At 35.3% G+C, this 15,466-nt stretch overlaps 2 protein-coding genes across 3 annotated transcripts in view; one reads left to right on the top strand and one right to left on the bottom strand.

Annotated features, from left to right (window-relative positions):
* Positions 1 to 2,208: 2,208 nt before the first annotated feature.
* Positions 2,209 to 7,958, bottom strand: RpL15 (ribosomal protein L15). 2 transcript variants are annotated; one of them, XM_085945297.1, is made up of 5 exons: positions 7,933 to 7,958; positions 7,362 to 7,662; positions 5,650 to 5,786; positions 3,353 to 3,463; positions 2,209 to 2,634 (listed from the first exon to the last, which is right to left on the bottom strand). In XM_085945297.1, the coding sequence occupies exons 2-5, from the start codon at positions 7,531 to 7,533 to the stop codon at positions 2,440 to 2,442; spliced, it is 615 nt and encodes a 204-aa protein (XP_085801423.1). In that variant the 5' UTR covers positions 7,534 to 7,662; positions 7,933 to 7,958; the 3' UTR covers positions 2,209 to 2,439. The 2 variants fall into 2 exon arrangements, with proteins under 2 accessions (XP_085801423.1, XP_085801422.1); XM_085945296.1 differs by having other exon boundaries at positions 7,362 to 7,543.
* A 1,337-nt stretch (positions 7,959 to 9,295) lies between these two features.
* The window catches only part of vtd (RAD21 cohesin complex component verthandi), a 28,693-nt gene continuing 22,522 nt past the window's right edge, over positions 9,296 to 15,466 (top strand). Inside the window, exons 1-4 of the mRNA XM_085945305.1 lie at positions 9,296 to 9,412; positions 12,036 to 12,333; positions 14,158 to 14,273; positions 14,757 to 14,940. Coding sequence (XP_085801431.1) covers positions 12,076 to 12,333; positions 14,158 to 14,273; positions 14,757 to 14,940 — 558 coding nt within the window. The 5' untranslated portion in view covers positions 9,296 to 9,412; positions 12,036 to 12,075. The remainder of the gene's footprint in view (positions 9,413 to 12,035; positions 12,334 to 14,157; positions 14,274 to 14,756; positions 14,941 to 15,466) is intronic.

Here is a 15,466-nt window from a genome sequence, read left to right as displayed (position 1 = left end):
AACTGACTGATTGAAATAATTGGTAACAAAAGTTCCAGACAATACGCTAATTTGTGCGTACATTCAAGGAGAGTATAATCAGCATATCAATATATGACATACACTGCATTAAAACCTTTTACATATGTACAAATTAATGTGTTAATACGGCCAACGCAACTTCATAAATATAATTCAACCATTGAAATATTCAAATTAATGTCATACTGAGTGACCAAGCAGTAGGCAAGGTCCACCAAATGCTATAAACAATCATTACCTATGGTGGTTATGAAAAAACAAATATTTTTTGATAGGAACATGGTTTAATTAAAATTGATAAATATACCAAAATGAATATTGATACAATGGATGCATAAACGAAAAAATCGTAAGTCAAATACCCCTCTAAATTAGTACATTTCACATAGAAGTTCCAGTACAAAGTCCCAAAAAGTAAGGATTTTAGACTTTCACCCTTTTCGCAGTACACAGATATGCAATGTAAGATATAAAATCATACATTCATATTTTAAGGGCGGATTAACACTTTCGCTGAGACTTTTCCCGATACCATTTGGTCCACAAAGGAGGACAAACACGACTGCTACAATACACTGGGTAGTCTCAGTGCAAGTGTGAATTTGGCATAACGATATTGAGTATTATAAAATGTAGAATTTTCACTAAATCTATTCTTGCAATTACTACTTAGTGCATAGACAAATCTTTGGACTGAATTGTGAATTACGATTATAGTGTTATAATATTGTCACTGTTCTGGCAGAAGACACTAATTCGAAAAAATGACATATTGAGTTAGTTATACCAAAATGTTCCTTATTTCAAACTTTACCCTCTGGAAACCTTCTTAATAAATAAACAGTCTGTATTTTAAAGTCATCCTTTTTACGATTACTTAAGAAACTCACATGATAGACCATTTCAAACATTTAAACAAATTCAAAGTCAAATTACTCAAAACTAGTATTCTCCAGTTAGTGTGTTCTGCCAGAACAGAGACGATATCTTCGAATGCCATGTGGTAAAAAATGTTCACAATGAATGAAAATTTTACTATTTATTGCAATATGTAGCGACAATCACAACAATTTACCATATAATTGTATTCAAAGTATGGGCAAGAACTAACACAACCACCGAAGCTAACAGTTTCGTGTCACGGTTCTGACTATAGTGAGCGTTGAGTGACAGAATATCTTATTAGACAGTGTTGTCATCAGTCACATGTAATTACATTACTATGTAATAATAAATTGATTTGCACTATTCATAGGAATCAACTTCCAAGTACAATATTAAATTCTATTCAAAATATAACAGTTAAAAAACCAATTACATATTATTATGGTGTGTGATAGGCTTCGAAGCAATCCCTCATGCATAAATACATATTGCACTTGACGCATAGGATCCTGGTCCGAGCCTTGCATGCAGGATTACGGCATTTGGAAGCAGAATTATCATCTTGAAAACGAGGGAGATGTCCGATGTTATCGAAGCGTATCTTAGCTACGGGATGCGGAATCACCTTCCTAGGTTTCTTGGTGACTGATGCTGCTCTTTTAGACTTTTTTATAGTTTTCTTCAAATTGGATCTTCTCAATCGGCGTCCGCCTACAGAGAAATTAAATCATTCAAGGACGTGTTACTATTAAAATTAATTGCAAATATGCAGAGTTCATGTAATGGAATAAAACTACCAACCTCTTAGATGTGACGGTGAAATTATTTCCACCCATGAAACGGTTTTCGAAGAATCAATAAGCTATAGAAAATATAACATACATATTATTAAATTCAACCACAGGTGATTTGAAACAGACAATGATATGAATTGAAAACCAAAGACATTGAAAGACACAAGCCTAAATATGACAGCGAAACTAAAAAAATGTTGGGACCAATGATTGAATTAGCTGAAAGTCATTTAAAATTGCAGATTAATTTGTAGCAAACTACCAATATATTGTCGTACATTTTATTAAAACATCAACTGCATGATTGGTAGTGGCTATAAACATGGCTGATGCTAATGAAAATCTATTGCCACAAAGATTCCAGAAATGCTGTCATGTAATACTTAAACTGCACATGGCTCAATCGGTGGTCTAGTCCAAGGTCTTTGTTGTAATCCTATCACAGGTTGGATCAAATTGATCGTGTTAAAGTTAAACTTTAAATGGCTCAAATAATCAAAACAGTCGATTTAGTCAAGGTACGTTTATTAAATAAAAAATATTATACAACATAACCCTGAAGAATGTGTTTGATACATCTACGAGGATGTAACAAATACTCCGCTGTGAATGACTCCATAAGGTCAGAATAGTCTTTGTCTCCGGGAGACGAGCGTTATAATACACACAACATGATATAGCACTCGGCGGAATCTGTCTTTTCCGATAGACGATGATGCAGGATGTTGGATTGTGAAGCTTAACGCTTTCTGCGGAGCTGCAGAGTGTTGCGTCTGATCCAGGAAGCGCGTCGCGATCCTCCGGTGGTCTGGCTGAAACGCCTTCCTTTGCCGAGTCCTCTCGATGACTTTCCGGCGGAGGTGAGTCCTCGGAGTTCGCGATGCTTGTGAACTGCTTTCACGATCCAGTTGATCTTGGGATCCCGGCGAATGGCCTGAAAAAATATCACCGGCAAAATGAGAAATTTTACCCTCATCGAGAAGAAATTGTAGGGAATGAAAGAATATTAATACATATTGCAGTTCAGTACCAAATGACACTAATTTAGAATATTCTATAGCGATGTATCTTCTCTGATATCTGATGGTCTTTGACCATATAGTCAGAATGGAAAACAATAATTTCGGAAGGTGGAAACATTTGAGGATTCAACAATTATAAATGGTAGCATTTCACGCTGGGATTTTGTAAAACATAGCAGCAAGGTTGATATTAAAACTTATGTAATATCATGCAAATCTTGGCGCTAAAACTTGATTTGAAGTAAAAATGATTTCGAACTAATCACATTTGGATTTTTACTATCGGGATCTTTATAATTGCTTCAGACTGTTAAGGGGTTAGTATTCAGCAGTACTCAGAGTGGTGCATACCAATCATCATAAGCAATTCTAAAGATTTACATTAATTCATATTAATTAACTCGAATTTAACTGATTCGGTTTTTCTACATCACATTCTAAAAAGGTTATCATTGAAGATATGAAATCAAGAAAGCTATTCACATTTTAAATAACTACATACATCTCTTAATGAATGGATGTCATGTTAGATCTGGTGAGACGATTTTCTGATTCACCAAAATATTTCCTGCTGACAAAATGTTTAAAATTTAAATATACAAATATGATTGAACAAAACATTATGCTTACATTGTGGAACGGATCGATGAGGATGACTTCAAAATATTTGTAAGAAGAATCCTGGGCGACCCAGTAAGAGTTGAGAACCCTCAGGCCTCCGCACCGTCTTCCGACACGCTCCTGTTAATGGAAAGATAACAAGAGTTAAATATTTACAATGCTGTCCGCATTTCGTAAGACTATTATGATCGCACAGAAACATTTGAGGTGATGTCAACTTAATCCAAATCTCAGAGAAGTGATTTAGTCAAAAAGTCGAAAGATTAAAAATACTCATTCAACAATGATAATATAGTATGTAATTATGTATTAGAACAAAAATTTTGGGTGAACCTAGGTTTGAAATTTGGTTACTATGGAGAAATATTGCTCACATGCCGCTAAAATCGTAGACCCCATGTCAGTTTTGACTACAGTGACTATAATATATGTATATGTTTATTATTTGTTTCCTTCTAATTTTGAATATTTACCGGATAAAGTTTGGATTCAATTTTGATACATCGGCTAGTAGTGCTATAAAACTCAACTGACCGTACAGTCTCATACCGATGTGCCGACCAATGAATGGCCCCAATTGCTCTAAACGAAACGTCAAAATCAATCTAATAAAGCCGTGTCCACATTAGCAACAAGTCGCTGGCAACCTCATTAAATTTTACGATAATTATAATTTCTTGTTACCAGCAACTTGTTGCCTACGTGGTCACGGCATTATACTACATAAAAAACTATGAATAGATTAAATCTATGCAAATTTGGCCAAAAGTGTATCCTATATCTTCATATAGGGAAATATTGTCGGTGTTTTGTAAAAAGGGCGAATTAACCAAAATGCTATTTTACAGGAGGATTTTCAACTTTTGACATTTATTTGTTTATTGCCTGTGGATGATTATAAATATCTAACAAGTTTATAATAAAGCTTAGAAAGAATACTGTCATTATAATAGGTATTATATAATATTTTAAAAGGTCTAATATGTCACATTCGCTTTTTATACGTAATAACTAAATGGATATTCATTTGCCCTTACGATTATCGTTTTTAAGTACTTTCCTGTTGAGATGCAATTTCGCCGTTTTTACACATCAAAGCCAGTGTGGTACATATTGTATTTTCATTAAAATCTCGATTTCGCCAAAATGGTTGATTCGCCCTTTTTACAAAACACCGACGATATCTTCAGTTAGGAAACAACTCAAAAAACTTTGTACTGAGATAATGGAGATTGAAATTTTTATTTAATGCCTTAATTTATGACAAAAATTATTAAAGTAGTGAGCAACCCACAATGAAATTTTACAGTTTAACGAAGAATCAACCCTGACATTCCCATATATTATTAATATTATCGACCGTTGATGGAATTTGAATTTAAATTCTAATGAATTTAGGTTTTGTACTAGGTATTCCATTGGAGTCCCATACACAATATAATCAATGATTAATCCCAGAAAGAGTTATTAAATTTTATGACTTATGACTGAATTATGTGTAAAGAAAATAGATTTCTAAATCAAATGGTATTATTAACCCAATACCTTGAAATTATGAGATGTTTCCCTATGTAACTAGAATATGTATTGATATTATACATACTGAGCAGTGTTTAAATTTTTGTGAAGGATATTTCTCAAGCTCGTGTATAAAAAGACATTACCAGAAATTGGCCAATTGGCATCATAATGCTTTCTGCGATTAAACAGACCGGTAAGAGGGTGGCCAATACCTGAACTATGTACAGCTAAAAGTGATACCTGAATGCTACAAATTCGGTGCATATCGACATAATGGCAGTACATAACTATTTGATCTACAGTCGAAGGCAATAATGAGTGCCTTCAAACATTGATGCAAGCGCAAACTGCTGTTTTTCCTATGAAACAATATTGTGACTCCTGTATACACATAGGGGCATTATGTTGAGGCGCAGTTATGCAGAATTTGTATGACCGATGCCTTTTACATATAGTATTGGGATACCAGCCCAATTTAAACAATTACAAATTATGAGGCCTTATTAAGGGCAATATATAAATGAAAACAACTCACTGCAACCTTTAATATTGCAAAAAATAAATAATAGAGCCAAAGGTAATGATTTGTCTTGATGAAATGCCTCAGTTGGTAAAGGGGTTAGTTTTCAGCAGTACTCAGAGTGGTGCATACCAATCATCATCAGCTTATCACAAGAAAACCTTAACTTAACTCTTGACTACTCAATGAATTGAGTACACTACAGATCCACTGTCTGCAGTGATAATCAAAAATACCCGATAATTCAAAATGAAAGGATAGTTACCTCGGCAATGGATTGCAGGTTGCGGGTTGGCTTGAGCTGGTTGACTCCGTGGCTCTTGGGCTTGCCGTAGGTGGCTCCCTTGGGTACTGGGCGTTTGCGTCCTCCACGCCTCACACGGATGCGGAAGATAACATAACCTTAAAAAAAGTTAATTATTCACTATGCAGAAATAATTGACTACATACATATTTCAATGAAAAATACATATATTATAGATTACTTATTTATATGATTCTGTGGCATTGTGCCGCAGAGGTGGTCATGAGCTTTTATATTTTTTTTTTCGAAAACAGTTTATTCCATGTAGACAATTATAATAAATACCCTTTACTGTCGGCGCATCGGCTTTTCGATCTAATAATCGTTAATTGAAAGGTTGAAATTTTCATACATTTTGATGCACCATTATCACAAATTTTAATTTAATGTCCGACACATAAAATAAGTATAATGGTATAAGTGTCAGATGTAAACGTACCATTAAGTGAATATGGTGTCATACATAAATATGACGATATTAGTGTCAAATGTAAACGTACCATTATGGTACGTTTACATCTGACACTTATACCGTTATACTTATTTTATGTGTCGGACATAAAATTTCATTTACTGTTTACACCTGCATGGATCTGACATAAAATTCTGGTATACTTCTCGTTGAAATAAAGTCTCGACACTTTATTCAATGGCAACATTGGAATAAATATATGCGGTGTTTACATATGATATTGTAATTTATTCGGACACTTATTTTGTATACTTCTCAAAAACGTTATGTCAGTTGTCAATATGGGAATGTTAAAAAAGAAAGCAGCGAGTGTTATTATTTTAAGTCTTTTGGCAACAAAAAGGAGGAAAAATGGTCTAGATGGGTGCGGGAATGGATTCAGCGACGAGAAGAACTAGGTGCCTTCCGTTTAATGTCAGAGTTTAAAATCGAAGATCCAACTCAATTTGTGAACTTTAGTTTGCAAGATTTGACCTTTTGCCAAAAAACAAGACACACAATTCAGAAATGCGTAGAAGAACGATTAACAGTAACATTGCGATATCTAGCACTTGATCGTCATTGCATATTCAATATAATATTATCGTACCTAATACGAGTGCAGGTGTGGGCCAAAATGAATTAGGTAATACCATTTGAAGCGCATTTTTTCTTCACAGAGTGCATCAGAATTAATCGTATGTGCCGAGAACAAGCGATATTTTATTTTCGAACAAAATCCATAGAACACGGCACATCCGATTTATTTCTCATTGTCTATGATTTTTGACAGATCGCTACAGTACATTTATTAACGTAAACGTTGGGCATACATTCATGGTGTACCTATGATTATTGATTGTCCGTTGTTTTAGAAATATACATATGCAATTCACTAGGTATCTGTCAAACAACGAATATTGTGTCAGGTACTTGACATAAAAGTAGACGGTGGTCCAACTTCGGTGATATATCGCTCCAAGTTCGAACTTGTCGAAAACGCGGTGTTTACATTTGCGTATATAAGTAGATTGAATAAGTGGTAGGTGAGAGTCGACACACGCAAAATAAGTGGCAGATACAAATATACTTACTGTTTACACTTAAGTGAATATGGTGTCATACATAAATATGACGATATTAGTGTCAAATGTAAACGTACCATTAGAACCCACTCGAAACGTTAAAAGAAAAAACCGTCAACATCTGCCTTTCGACTCACCTTGCTTCGCACGGAATCCAAGTCTGCGAGCCTTGTCGGGACGGGATGGCCTGGGGGCGCGATGCATACGCGTCAGCTGGCGATATTGCCACACGCGAATACGCAACAAATAACGCAGAACATCACTCTGCTTCTTGCGGTACAACTCCTGAATATATCTGTAAGCACCCATCGCGGTAGACCTAGCAACAAAATCAATCTCAATTCATTGATCTGAAGTCACATCATCGGTCTGTACCGCGATCGTCAAATAGCATGACGACCGCTCCACAGGCACTGACACATACACGCAGCATTTTTCCTGAACAGAAATAAACAATTAAAAATTTACAAGACACCGCGCCGAGTTCCATGAGGGAACCGAGAACAAGTGACCTGTCAAAATTTTACCGATGTGACACAACGTACACACGTGCCGATCTATTAAATATAAAAATAATTTCAACGTATTATCACGGCCATATGCCTACAGTCCAACATTACAATTACTTAAAACAATAAAACGTTAAATATCATTATGGATTACGGCGATTTAACCGAATATTAAATTTTGAACAGCAATACTCCGTACCTTCACCAAGACGCTTGACCGGAAAAGAATTGTATTTTGGTAATAGGGCTGCCAGATCCACACTAATTTATATTTAAATGTTGCAAGTAAAAAAAAGATAATGCAAATCTACAGCAAATTTTCTCGATTTAGTTATTAAACAAGCGCTTTCTTAAAACAAAATATAATATGCTCAAGATTATTAAAAATTCATAAAAGTCACATTTTGGCAATAACAAAATACCTACTACTTTAAAAAGCAGACTCAACTAAATTATCAATTTATTGCACGGAACAATAATTCAGCTATCAACTCGATCGTATTGACGCTTGATTTGATTATTTTCATAATAATTTACGCTCAGTTTCTAGTTTCTAGTAAAGCAAAAATATTTATTAGTCATCTTGATGGCAATAGTATTCGTTGAATAAAAAAAATAGTTTAATAACCTGTGCAAATAGGTAGGTACGTTATTAATAGTTACCTATCTCATTTTATAATAGTTATGTACTAATTAAGTAATGCACCTTACGTACTCAACGACACTGCCGGAATCAAAAAAATGACACTCACTTTTATGTCGGGTCTGCCGAATGGCATAATCTGTTCTAACGCCATTACAATAAAGGTGATATTGCTATAAATTCCCGATGCTCTTTGTCGGGTCTGCCGAATGGTTCGGTTCGAACGGGTTCGCTCAAATGAACATTGACACTAGAAATACTGTTCTAACGCCATTACAATAAAAATGACATTGCTATAAATTCCCGATGCGTGACATCGCATAATGGAAATTGCGTGACGTCCACCTATGCATGTGCAAATGTCGCTACGTATATTTACTTGCTAGCTACTGTACTGAGTGCGTTGTCCATTAATAATGTCATTGGCCGGAACGCAAATATTAGACGATGAATAGGTAGGTACTATTGAAATAATTTATTGGAATATTGCGTGACTTACAACAATATCAAAATCTAGTAGGTAGATATAACAATATTTATAATAAATAGGTATACAAAATATGGAATTACGTACCCATTAGTATTTAATAAAGTACCTACTTATGCTAATTTAATTATTGTAAATCGTGACCATCTTGCTACTCGCGAGCTTATGTCGTGTCTATTTTGCCGGTCTAGAGGTTGGGTGTTAGGTGAAATTTAATAAAAAACAATTATTATAGTAGACGATTATTTGAAAAAGACAAAAAGAAATTAACTTACCTAACTATTTAAATAAAAATCATTTCTTTTAAGTTATTTATTTTGTGTTTTTGGTTGATTCACAATGGATAATTTTCATGATCCATTAATTCCCAAGTCCGTTTATTCTAGGGAAACATTGCCTACAGAAAAAAAGTATTAGCTTGGCAACCGTGCAATCCTAATAATCCTGTATTGGGACAACACACGTAACCGCCATTCGTCTAATCAAAACCTATGGTCGCCATTTTGGAGGCGAATTTGTTGTCATGTTTACGTTTATTTGTGTCAGAAGGTGAGATTGACCTTTTAATTCCTATTTTATCCAGTCGACCGGTGGAATAAATTTAAAACCGATTATTTGTAGGCATATTTACCCTATAACTTCCCGTTTCCGCGAGTGTGTCGGCAAAAGAAGCCAAATATTGAACTGAACCTGATTTCTATGCCAACTAGAATGGGCGCCAAAGTATTATTTTCGTTTATTTTGATTTCTACCTCACCCCGAGTGTCTTAAATGCCGTGATTAGTGATTATATTGTTCGAGGCTATCATTAAAATGTGTAAATTGTGAATATTTCAACCGTTTCTTGAAAATATAACCCTTGTACAATTCGGGTCCTTCAACATTTTGCAAACATGCACTTTCTATACATTAATGAAATCCGAGGAACAGAAGTAAATACATCATTGGAATGTCGTGCAATGTATGAAAATCGGAATTCAACTGTTATTATTCAAATTTCTACCCCCGTTTTTCCTAATTCGTGAAATGTCATTGGTCATGTTGGTTAGTGTACAAATTGTCATAAAACCATGGCTTTTTATTGACATTGTAGAAACAAACCATATTTTTACTTTAAAAAACTCATGCGTGTCCTTCTTATAATGATAGATAAACTTAAATGTATCTATTTTATACTTATCACAGTAAATTACCCAATATGTCATGACATCTAACTGTAAACAGTAAAAAATTATCTGTCATACTGTTGTTTATGTTTAAATCCATCATAATTACTGTTTTTTTTACATTTATTGTGATACATCTATCACCATCTCTGTAACTGAAGTGTTATTTATTACACTAGTCATCTAAATATAAAAATATTGTATCTGTTCATAGCAAAGACACGGTAAATAAGTCAGTTGTTACTATTTTTGGTTGAAATAGATACAAATGCGTTGAGATGAAATTCAAGATGATAGTCCGTATTCGTTTGTATAACAAGTGACAAAGAGAGAACTCCTGGAATGTTCTACGATCATGTTTATATTCTTCCATCCATTACATGATTCAAACAAGCGTCGTTGTCTAAATTGTCCGTTTGAGTTTTAGGTCTAATCACATATGCTCATAACTCAAATATATTAACTTTTATCATCTCATAGTGATGATGAATCTTTTCATTTTACTGTTTTTACTAGGCATCGTGAGATTTTCTGTCTGTCTAATGCACCATTGACTTTGCAATAATCATCCCTATTGCAACGTAAATCAGTGCCGAGGGGTAGAGGTAGGCTGTTAAGATTCGACATAAATAGTGCACACTAAACTATCATATATATATCATACATATTTGTTTTCATTGAACTAAGAATACAATTTGCAGATGGTGCTGGTAAGTTTTTAAAATCTAATTAAACGCTGCCTAACCCAAGCTTAGGTAGGTATGCTATGGGTGGTCTGACAAAAATAGTGCACACTTTGTCAGTCATATTTATTTGTTTTCGTTAAATTAAGAATACACATTATTACGGATGGTGTCTTTTTAATTAATTAAACCCCCTGCTTTACCAAATCATAATCGATAAAAAATATTCTTTATATTTATAAAAAGTTTTCTTCATAAAGAGATTTAATATTAAGAATGTAGAGAATTCTCTCTCTTCTCGACCATGTCTGATCCTAATAGGATCATATGGGCTTCCACAGAGTAGAGGTTTGTATTAACAGATTTTGTTTTTTACGAGAAATGGATGTCAGCCACTTGCTCAACCTATTAGGTCCATACCCTGATTCACACACAAATTGAAAAACAATATGTGTACTTGCCAGACCCAGGATTCGAACCTGGGACCCACAGCGTTATAGTCCAACGCTTAAGCCGCGCAGCCACCGTAGGTGATGTAGAGAATACCTCATCTTAAATTTGCTAAACCAGCTTTCACTTTCTTGAAACTCCATGTTGGAATCTTCTTTTAATTGAGTCTCCTTGAGGGACATCTTTTTGATGTTGATCATCGATCCACGATCGCAAAGATCTTCCCATTTCATCCATCACTATGCCGCGTCTTTTGGAAACAATATTTGAAAGATATATTTCCACAATTTTGAACATATTCCTTAATTTTAATCTTGTTTTTCAAAATTGAGCATATCGTAGACCGGCTTAGGTCATACAAATGGCCGATTCTAGCAAAAGATTCGCTGCTTTCTGATAATAAACGCCTAATTGTTTCCATCTTTGTCTCGATCGTATGAAGTATATGGGTCCTTAATTTCTTTTTATCCGTTTCAACACTGCAGTTTCTCCGTTTCTAACTCATATTTATAAATTTATAAGAGCGGCAAAACGCACAACGCATCGGCATGCGTCGTAACGCAAGACTAAACTTGTTTACGTATTTGAGAAGGTGACGAGGAGCGAGTGCATGGAAGTAATTGAAGTGCACAGTTTTTGTATTATCAACAAAAATCTGCATTTTTGTACTGAAAAATCTGAAATGTACGAAATAGCGAATTGTACAAAAGTGGAACGTACGAAAATCGAGGGCCACCTTTATTTGTATTTAACAATAACTAATGTGTTTTTGGTTTAGCCCCGTTGATTTTATTGTACGTTTTCAATAATGAAACTCGCCACTAAGTGTTTCGCTAGTATTATCAACGAGTAACATTTTTCATTATGTTTCAGAATCATAATACACCAAGGTGAGAAATAACAGGAGATCAGGATGTTTTACGCACATTTTGTGCTGGCCAAGAAAGGGCCGCTGGCCAAGATTTGGCTGGCCGCCCATTGGGACAAAAAGTTGACCAAAGCGCACGTGTTCGAGACAAACATTGAGAAGTCTGTCGACGGCATTCTGCAGCCAAAGGTGAAGATGGCGCTGCGAACGTCCGGACACTTGTTGCTGGGAGTCGTTCGCATCTACTCCAGGAAGGCCAAATATCTCTTGGCTGACTGCAATGAAGCCTTCGTTAAAATTAAGGTTTGTACCGCTTTGGCTTGTAAGAACACCTTCATTAAGAATTACCTATATTAAGTAGAAACTTCAGTAAAACTCAAACGCCGGATTTCGAATAACTCTTCCACATAGCAAATGTGGTTCTTATCTGTTTAAGGGAAGCCAGCGGCAAACACATTTTGAAAATAGCCGATATATTGGATTATTTGTTAGGTTAGGTTATGTTTTTATTCTGGAATTCATGAATTTTGCGAAAATCTGATAAGAAAATTAGCGCGGCTCGTACCTGGGTTCCCTTAAACTGACTTGTACCGTAAATGTTTAATGAGTAAAACATTGCTAAGAGGTAGATATAATTTTCATGAAATTTTTAAAATTTTCGTTTATTGCAGAAGTTATTTAAAATCTTCATACAATAAAGTATCAAAATATTGAAGAAACAAAAGCAATAATCGTTTTTTATACATACTTCATTGTAATAATATTATTAAACAATCCATATTATACCATTTTGTTTTTGATTTAGATATTAAATTGAGGATACATAAATTATTTAAATATTCCGGGAATACTTACAATTAAAAAAAATACTCCATAAGAAGTCTTTCTGATTCGTCGGACGGGTTAGCTAGTAGCTTGCCAGCGAATTTTTGTACTTTACCACTAGGCGATGAAACCCAATTACTGTAGTTTAATAGTAGCAGTGAAACAATCATAGAAGCAACTAGGCTTTGAGAAATCACATAGATGAACTGTGACTTTACTGGAACCCACGATATAAGAAGCCAATGTCTCGCAAATTGGACTATGAGGGTTCAACGGTTGGAGAAATGCCATACTTAAATTGAGTCGCTTAGTCGCCAAACCTGCTCTGGGTGATTTTTCAATAAAATTAGTTTTGAATGTATGTATGTGCTATATTGATATGTCTACCAATCTATCGAGGAGCTAGGCTTAGATTCCGCCCTGTTTCGTCAAAAAATCAAAATGAATATTGACTTGGGTCGCGAAATCCGCTCTAGAACAGGTTACAAATCCGCTCCACATAGCCGACCAATCAAACGTCGCGATTCAAACCATGATTTTTTAGCATACGTTTACAGACCTACAAATTTATCTGTAGAATGGCCAAAAATGGAACTACAAACTACCATAGGACGCCGTTTAGAAAATTTCATTCGAATGTCAGATTTTGTCCAGTTACGAGTCTTGATTGGGTAGTTTTCGACAGTGGCTAAAGCCGCGTTGACACGGTCCAAGTACGATCCAAGTAGACTTGGATAGGAATGATTAGTATGAAGATGTCTCATCCAAGTGACAGCTCCATACTATTTATTCCTATCCAAGTGCACTCGTATGTGACATCTTCATACTAATTATTCCTATCCAAGCTACTTGGACCGCGTCCTACTCATCCAAGTTAACTTGGATAGGAATAAATAGTATGGAGCTGTCACTTGGATAGGAATAAATAGTATAAAGCTGTCACTTGGATGAGACATCTTCATACTAATCATTCCTATCCAAGTCTACTTGGATCGTACTTGGACCGTGTCAACGCGGCTTAACCCCATCCTATTCTTCAGATAAGTTTGTAGCTCTGTAAATCGCTTTACAAACGTCACCACAATAGCATCAACATCATAAATAAACAAAACAGATTTTGTGATTTTTTTGAAACTAAAAAACCTCCGGAGCGACTTTCGCGACAAGCGACTCAATTCTCCAGGCCATTGAAACTGGAGTACATATTTATTTATCTTTCCCTCTTTCAAAATGGAATAAAGATTATGGAATTCCACAAAGTAAAATATAGCTTTATTTATGTCATGTATTTGTACTGATCAGATGGCGTTCCGTCCCGGCATGGTTGACTTGCCGGAGGAGCACCGCGAGGCGGCCATGAACGCCATCACCCTCCCCGAGGTCTTCCACGACTTCGATACCGCCATGCCTGAGTTAAAGTAAGTTTTATTGATCCACTTATTTCCATTTCCACATCGGGGATCCAGTGTCGTGCAATACATGGATGCTGCGCATTCCTAAATAATTGTTCAAAGATATCTATATATTTAATATATCCATAAGACAAATGTTTATAGGTGAATAAACGTGGACAATATCTGTCAGGTATTGCAGTATACGTTTAAACCCAAGTGTTATATTTATGGCAGATATCGGCGGTCAATTTTTGGCCATAGTAAATCATCAAGACTTAGGGGATCCATAAATGATGTCATACTTTGTCACAAAATCTTTTATCTCCTGTCTAAATTATATCACCTCTTCCCCTCCAAAAGAAATTTGCTGAAAATTCTCAATTTCAAAATAATGTTCAGTGTGATGTCCATATCTTCTTTTTAGTGTACAGTTTTATATCTGCGGACGACTATTGTTCGATATTTGAAGTTAGAATGTATGTAATTATCAATAATACTTGTTTCCAGCGATGTGGATATTGAGGCGCAGTTTTCCCTCAACCAGTCCAGAGCTGAGGAGATCACCATGCGAGAGGACTACGGTTCTCTTAACCTGGTGACACACGATGACGGTTTTGGGGACATCGGTTTTGATACGGATGGCCCCGATATCATGCGAGATGCCATGGGACCTGAAGCGTCTCTTGAACAGGTACATCGATTTTTCATTTATTTTTCATACGTTAGGTGTTATTTGCAATGCAAATGCTGCCATTTCGAGTGAGATATCATCTCAGATATTCATAATTTTGGATTTGACTGCATGATCATCGGTCTATAAATTAATTGACTGTATTTGAATTTGTATGGTGGAGTAAGGGAATCCGGGCATTCACCTAATGTTGGTGTTGGCAGGACCGTGCCTCACTCTGAGGACCGGATGTTCTATTGGGTATTATCGATGGCTCACAAGAGTCTAAAGCTTCACATCCACAGCTTATTCACTTTGTATCACACTGTATGGTGCTAATGTTGCATATGTGTATGTATGTATTTGGATGCCCATGGTGTCAATATCGTTAAGTCATACTGAACATAGATGTTTCCAGTTTGCTCAGACTCTAAATTATAAGGCCCCCATATCATATTGATTTAAGACTATTCATTATTTCAATATTAATGGTACAACAAATGGTTAATTTTAGGTAAACTGAGACTAATGCTTTATGCTGGAACTG

The sequence above is a fragment of the Rhyacophila brunnea genome, unplaced genomic scaffold (genome assembly GCF_057557595.1).
Source record: "Rhyacophila brunnea isolate RB1 unplaced genomic scaffold, BYU_Rbru_1.0 scaffold_18, whole genome shotgun sequence".
Lineage (NCBI taxonomy): Eukaryota > Metazoa > Arthropoda > Insecta > Trichoptera > Rhyacophilidae > Rhyacophila > Rhyacophila brunnea.
The sequence above is the reverse complement of the archived record's forward strand: the minus strand, read 5'-3'. Positions and strand labels throughout refer to the sequence as shown.

What these genes read in the sequence shown, in the direction of transcription:
- RpL15 (XM_085945297.1), bottom strand. Translation starts at nt 7,533, where the DNA reads ATGGGTGCTTACAGATATATTCAGGAGTTGTACCGCAAGAAGCAGAGT. An exon ending in TGGATTCCGTGCGAAGCAAG is followed by an intron (nt 5,787 to 7,361) that starts GTGAGTCGAAAG and finishes ACTTTTTTTAAG; the next exon opens with GTTATGTTATCTTCCGCATC. An exon ending in TCATCGATCCGTTCCACAAT is followed by an intron (nt 2,635 to 3,352) that starts GTAAGCATAATG and finishes ATATTTTTTCAG; the next exon opens with GCCATTCGCCGGGATCCCAA.